We start from the raw sequence: 7679 nt of genomic DNA on the forward strand, positions 1-7679 counted from the left end.
TCAGATAAGTTGCAAGATGGAGGAGTTAGCACGGCTATACATTAAGGAAATTGTGAGATTACACATCATACCTTCCACCATTATATCCGATAGGGATCCTCGATTCACATCAAGGTTCTAGGGAGCCTTTCAACGAGCATTTGGCACTCAATTGAGCCTAAGCACTGCATACCACCCTCAAACCGATGGTCAATCAGAGAGAACTATCCAAACCTTGGAGGATATGCTGAGAGCTTGTGTTTTGGACCAGCCGGCGAGCTGGAATCGGTATATGCCACTAGTGGAGTTTGCTTATAACAACAGCTACCATGCGAGTATCGAAATGGCTCCATATGAGGCTCTACATAGGAGGAAGTGTCAATCTCCACTATGCTGGTATGAAACTGGAGAGAGGAGCTTGCTAGGACCTGAGATGATAGCAGAAACCACAGAACAGATAAAGAAGATCCGAAGCTGAATGCTTATAGCTCAAAGCTGTCAAAAGAGTTTTGCTGATCAAAGGCGGAAGCCTTTGGAGTTTGAGGAAGGAGAGCATGTCTTTCTGAAAGTCACTCCGACAATCGGTGTGGGCCGGGCCATTAAGACTAAGAAACTGAATCCCCGTTACATTGGACGGTTTGAGATTCTGAAGAGGATTGGACCGGTGGCATATAGGATCGCTTTGTCGTCGCATCTTTCGAATCTGCACGATGTGTTTCACGTGTCGCAGCTTCGTAAATACACTCCTGATGCATGTCATGTTCTGGAGCCAGAATCGGTTCAAGTAAGGGAAGATCTGACGCTTCCAGTAATTCCGGTTAGGATTGACAACACTAGCATCTAGCGTTTGCGTGGAAAGGAAGTATCATTAGTGAAAGTAGCTTGGTGTCGGGCTGGTATTGAAGAGCATACATGGGAGCTTGAATCTGATATGCGAAAGGACTACCCACACCTCTTTTCAGATAACTAAATCTGAATTTTGAGGGCGAAATTGTTAATTAGGTGGGTAGGATGTAAACCCCGTTAAATTAGTAAATAATTAGTCAATAAATTAAATTTTAATAAAGGAAATTAGAAATGTAAATTTTATATTAAAATAGGATATAGCTCATTAAAACGAGAATTTTACACTAATTTCAAAGAATTTGACCCAAAATTGGGCTGAACGGGCCGAACCGGTCGAACCGGGCCCGTGGACCCAACCAACCCCTTAAATAAATGAGCTTAAGCTCATCTTCTTCCCCATTCAGCCTTAAGGAGCGCTGAACACAGCCAAGGGAAGAAGAGGGTTCTAAACCCTTGCTCATAATTCCAATCACCGTAACTTCTTCATCCGGGCTTCGATCGCCGCACCATTTACGGCCACGCGTTCACTGTGTCGAGCTCTACTAATCTACCGGAACAATTTTATAGGTACGTCACTGTATCACCCCAGCCTCTCTATTCCTCAATTTTTCAACATTTAAGAGAATCCAAGTTAACAACTAGTTGATTTTGGTTCTCTAGGTTCAATATAGCTCATGGAGCTTGTTAGATTTGGCTCTCTTGGTCTGTGGGTACCGTGAGGTCTCTAACCCTAGCCAATTCTTGATTTTAGTATGTTGAATTCTGAATTTTTAGTATGTATGTATGGAGTATGTGAACTAGGTGTACATATATATATTGGAACTTAAATCATGGGCATTGGAGGCTTGGTAAAAGATTGGTGCTAAGGCTTTGTTGAATTTGGACTTATGGGGGCTGTGTGTGTGACTTTGGTGATTTGTCTTGGACAATACGTGAAAATTGGCTAAGGTATTGTTTAGGTTTCTCGTATTTAATATATAATGTTCTGTGAAAACTTAGACTAGACGACCATAGGATAGGTTGGAATATAAAGGAATGTTTAACGCTTAGTATCCTTGTTGTTGAATTATGCTATGAGTTGCGTATTGGATTGGGTGATTGCCATTGATGATAATAATGGGATGTGAGTTGATGAGTTTATGATTATTGACTTGTTTATAATGATATATAAATGCTTAGGTTAGGTGGATGATAAATTTGTTGATGTATTAGAGAGATTGATGCATGATATTATTGAATTGAGATATGGTAGGCTTGGAAGGAATATTATTGTGATGGCAATGTTATGTTGTGTTGATTTTGGTGTATTAGGTTTGAGTTGGTTTCTTTAAGAAAATTGAGGTTTTGAACTTGGTGAAAAATTAGTTTTTGGCCGAACTTCGACAAGCCATAACTTGGTTTCCAGACCCCCCAAATGATTTCAAACTTATTTTGTATGAAAATTGGGTCCATGAAGTTTACGTCGTTCGAAGAACGGAAGAAAAAGGATTTTTAATGAAAAAGTTATGCGCGTCGGAAGTTTAGGATTAAAAATGAAATTCTGCAGCTTTTTCAAACTTAGCAAAATTTTTGGAAAAACGTATGCTCACGCGTACGTGTGGTCCACACATACGCATGACCCGGCATTTGCGTACACGTTCAGCTACTCGCAACGCGACCAACCCTTTCGGGTTGGGGTTTTCGCGTACGCGAGCAGGGAGCTTGCGTACGCGAGTAATGAGTTTTTCATGCCCACGCGTACGCGTGACCTGGGATTTGCGTATGCGACCAGTCGCTCGCGACGCGACCAACCCTTTCGGGTTGGGATTCTCGCATACGCCGGCAGGGGGCTTGTGCACGCGAGCAAGAATTTCCACACGTCCACACGTACGTGTGGCCCCTGTTTCAACAAAAATGGATTTTGTGTTTTTAAGTCAAATTTCAAACTTCTAAATCTCTATTTTCACTCTTTTAGCCCCAGATCATAGTAGCTAGTAGTAAGTTGAAGCTAGGAAATAGAGGTAACTTGGGGATGGAGTAAAAGTTAAAAGTGATGAGTTATATGAGGAGAATGTGTATGTATGACGGCTATATAATGCCATGGCTATGACAAATGATTATGTAATGAATACGAATGGTTATGAATACTATGCGATTTATGAATTTAATGTTATCTGAGATACGAGTTTTCCTGGGTACAGAACCGTGGCTTGCCACCACGTATTCCAAGTTGAGACTCGATACTCTGTTGACCCTACGTTGTAAGGGTGACCGAGCACGTATAAATTTCCGAGAATGGATATCCCCCATTGAGTAAGTTATATATGAATGTATGAATGTATGAATTATGAATGAAATGAGAAAAAGCTATGCATAGACTCATGGGGATACGCGTTGAGGGACAATCCAAAGGTTTCAGACTTGTCAGGTTGGCTTGATAACGGACAGATGAGCCTCATTAGCCATAGGACAGGCATACATCATGTACATTATGTTTGTTTGTTTGCTGTGCATTATTTGGGAATGCCTAACTGTATATATTTTGTTAATTGCTATATTTGTTACTTGCACTACTTGTCTCCTACCTGTGCTTGCAATTGTCTGTTTGTTTGTCTATGCAAACTCGCTGGAGATGGAGGAACGAAGAAAAGGTGGTCAAGTTAAGGTTAAGATTAAGTTAAGTTGAGTTTATATTTTTCCTAGATACCTACCCCTTTTTATAGTTTCTGTTTAGTATTTTAAACTTTATAATCTGAGTGTCAGCGTTCTAAGATTGCCTCTGCATTCCCAAGACCTTATATGTTATGTGCGTGACACATTTACCATGCTGAGAAGCTCTGGTTGTCACCTCATACTATATTGCTGTTTTTCAGACGCAGGTCGAGAGGCTCTTCGGTAGGCTTCTGAACTTTTGAAGCGGAGTGGTTTCTGGGTTTCTTTTGTTATATAGTTTATGTATATATGTATGCACTTAGCTTTCTCTCCGAATAACTTGTTTATTTTGTTTCTCTTAGAGGTTTAAGGAGAGTTAAGGTTTTATCTTTGTATTTTGGGTTGATGGGAGATGTATATATGTATGTAAATATTCTCCGGCTAGTCTTGGCTTCACAGGCTGCGTTAGGAGCTAGTTATTCTGTATCATTGACTCTCTATTCTCTCTTTTTGTCTATTTATAGCTATGATCTTTAGGTTTCTTCGCATGCAAGTTATGTCGTTCCCTGAGCGTTGCGCTTTTTATTTTGCGAACTTTGTTTCACCTGTTTTTCAAGGCTCCTAGTTATTATATTCTTTGTACTACTATATGTATATATTTTATTTTAGAGACTGTAATACCACACCACCTCTATTTTACGGCTTAAGTGTAAAGTTCTGTGTGGTAGGGTGTTACACCATACCTACACAACCATATGAAGGGAAGATCATCTAGAACAAAGATAAACTACAACTAATACAAAAAAAAATAAAATAAAATACAATTGCCAATGAACTATAGTTTAAATAGTATAGTCTCTTTGTCTCTATCTAGAAGTTTTGGGTTCGAATTTCACTTGTTGCAACTGATTGAAAAAATTTAAGAAAAAAAAAAGATAAAATACAACGTACACAATTAGGTTTAGCTAGCTTTCTTGGTTTGAAAAGAATTAGCTTTCTTGGACTTTCCTCTTTGGCAACTTCGTTAACTCTTTTACAATTTCTTCCATTGTTATTTTAATTTTCTGCACTCTTGCGATAGGAATTTTTCAACTGGGGATATCACATCTCAAGGACGTAAGTTGTTGCTTTTATTATTGCTTTAGATATTTTCTTTTCCATTATTGCTTCAATTGGGATTGAAATAACTTTTGATAATCTATGACAGCTTTTTTTTGCACGTTTATATTATATAATATACTTTTTTGCATTTTCTATTTTTAAGTAATTCTCTTTCCTAATATGAGAGGTCATTAGTTTAGGATAGCAACTTGAATCTCGATTTTTCATGGACGATAAACTTGAAAATCTAATCGGAATTATTTAGATTAATATTAACTCCAGTTAACTTTTCTTGTGTTTTGAATCAACTTGTTAGGAACATATATTAATCAATATGGTGAATTTGGACTGATTTTTCATGTCATGCAAGTAAACTTGTTGGAATAGGTTTGATTCTAAATTTATTAATTAAAATTAGGGAATGATCTAGTTGTTCCTAGGTGAATTCTTTCAAGTCAGCGCATTTAATTTTCTCAATATTGTATTCTTGTTATTTAATGTTGCTCTCTTAGGTAAGCTTATCTGGCACTTGTTTAATTGCACTTACAAGTTCTAGGTGCAGCTCATTACTAAGTATCTCATAAAAAATATACATGGACTTAAATAATTTTTTTATATTATTTTATTATTTTAATTTAAATTAATTTTTTTCTTAATATTATTTTGAAATTCAATGTTTATTATTTTATTATTACCTATAATTAATTTTTTATTTAATTTATCTTTTTTAATGGGATCATGATCTATATTATAAAAAAATTACACTAAAACATAATGTTCTTGTAAGGATATTCCTTTTGAGCTATGTGTCGACTTCGTGTTAATCTTGGTGCGTTCGGCAGTTCGAACTGAACCCGGAATACCCTCGTGAACTCGGACCCGAGCGTGGTTACCTGCAAAAGAGACTCCGGCGTTCAAGTCAGTAAAAAGTCACTTGATAAAACGAGTATATAATCTGTGAGTTGCTTGACTAATGATGCTTTTTGCTCTGGTCCTATGCTCGGCCTTATAGCCTAGTTGATATTGAATGGGTCATCGGCTTTAGTCGAGATCTTCGTGACCGATCTCATGGTGAGATCGTGGGTGGTATTCCGTTAAGATTGAATTCGTTTTTGTTATTTAGGAAATGAGTCGTGCCGAGGTATAAGTCAGTTTTTCCGAGATTCTAGGGGTACAGTACACAGCCCCCAAACTTGACTTGCGAAATGTAGTTTAGCAAGTTGAGCTTTATGTTGTGAGTTTATACCTCGGCACTTAGGGCAGCCCCCACGCTTAATGCGCGTCAACGACTTGTCAAGTTTGGGTTATGTCGTTTAGGATGCCCGATGGCTATAGAGAGGCGGAATTTAATTCCTTACTTTGTTAACTGGACCGTAATTTATTGCTTAGATAAATTGAAATTTGAACCGTTTTTGTTGGGTATGTGGATAGATTTTATCTTCCTACTAACTTTGTAGGTTGCAAAAAATAAAAATTTATTACCATTTTTCGTATTGGGAAGAAACGTCACACATGGATCACCATTCTGCTGCTTAAGTGGGAAGGATAGGTCTTCACAAGGTTTGTCTTCTCCCCTTGCTGTTTTACTTGTTATCTTTAGTTCTCTTCGAGAAAAATGGTTAGAGAAAAAGATAAAGTAAAGGCCGTTGAGGTTAATAAAGAGAATCCTTACCATTGGGTTCATGAGGATATTAGAACTCGTGCGTCGTCGTTTAGTGACACTGCGTCAATTTGCGAGCTTCAAGATTTGAAGCTTGCTAAGAATGGCTCAGGTGTTCGTGTCGAATTCCTCCCCTGTTCTAGCAAGGAGAGATCTGTGAAAGAAAGGGGGATTGGGGGTATTTCTACATGTATACCCTTGCTTTGCTGAGTTGCATGTCACTTTCCCCTTTTCTGATTTTGAATATCAAGTCCTAACTCAACTTAACTGTGCACCTTCGCAATTGCATCCTAATTCTTGGGCGTTCTTGTGTGCTTATGAATGTTTGATGGGATTTTTGGAATATCCCCTTTCTTTGGGTATCTTCTTTTCTTTGTTTCAGTCTAAGGGAGTGAAAAAAGGCCTCTGGGTTTTCCTTAGTAGTTACCCGGACGCTCCCTTTTTCTCCTGTATAAATCTTCTTTTAAGAATTTTAAATCTTTGTTTGTGAAAGTTCGTTCTTTGGAAACCGAATACCCTTTCTATTTGGATGATGAGCTGATAGAGAAATTTCCCTTGTATTGGTGTTCGGAGCCGATGCAAATTCTCGAGGCCGATGAGAGAAATGAGGAAGAGGACCTTGTTCTAGATTTTCTTATAGAGAGTTTTTCTGTTGGTGAATGTTTGTCTATATCTGAATTGTTGCGTTTTGATAAGGAAAATGATAAAGAAGGGCTAAGATCGTATATAGGTAATCCTTGGATTTGCTGTTGTAAGTCTTATATTGTTTTTGACTTCTTATGTTTTGTGGTTTGTATTTTGTAGGTGGCCGAGTACCCCATCTGAGCACTTCCCGGCTTCAATCCTTCTTAAGTCGGAAGAAGGAGAAGTTTGGCGGTGGCTCTGGAGCAGTGAAAGAAGCTGGTGGTGATGCTGCTCAGTCTGTTGCTCAGTAATCTATATCTCTAAAGAGAAAAAGGGATGGCTCAGACAAATCTCCGGAGGTCATTTTCGAAGAAGGCGAGAAAGCTATGATTGGTGAAAGTCGGTTTTTGAAAAGCAGAAAAAACTACATGGTTTTATTGAAGGAGTTAACCCCCAATCCCTTTGGAGCGAGGAATTTCCCATTGGTGAGCTTGCTGACCGAGTTTCTCAGTATCCTAGGGATATGCGGCTTACTCGCTGGACTGGTATGGAAGGAATGGAAAAATTTATTCAGGTCGGTGGATTTTTGTTTTCATATGTTTATCCTTTGATTTTTACCTATTACTGATCAGTTTTTTGTGTAGATTGTTGCTTCGCGTCTTCTGTGTGTCGGTCGTGTGACCGAGCTGCTAGGTGCGGAACAGCAGGTTATTGTGGATAAGGTAGTTTCCTTAGAGCATTCTCTGAAGGAGAGGGATGACATTATTGTTGATGTAACCGCAAAAATAAAAAATGGAGAGGAAGAAATTCTGAAGTTGCATGATCAGATTCGCCTTTT

General features: G+C 38.4%; 1 protein-coding gene across 1 annotated transcript; it reads left to right on the forward strand.

Moving 5' to 3' along the window:
* Window positions 458-823, forward strand: LOC107640926. The gene has a single exon (XM_016344430.1). The coding sequence runs from the start codon at window positions 458-460 to the stop codon at window positions 821-823; it is 366 nt and encodes a 121-aa protein (XP_016199916.1).

Source organism: Arachis ipaensis, chromosome B05, assembly GCF_000816755.2.
Source record: "Arachis ipaensis cultivar K30076 chromosome B05, Araip1.1, whole genome shotgun sequence".
NCBI lineage: Eukaryota > Viridiplantae > Streptophyta > Magnoliopsida > Fabales > Fabaceae > Arachis > Arachis ipaensis.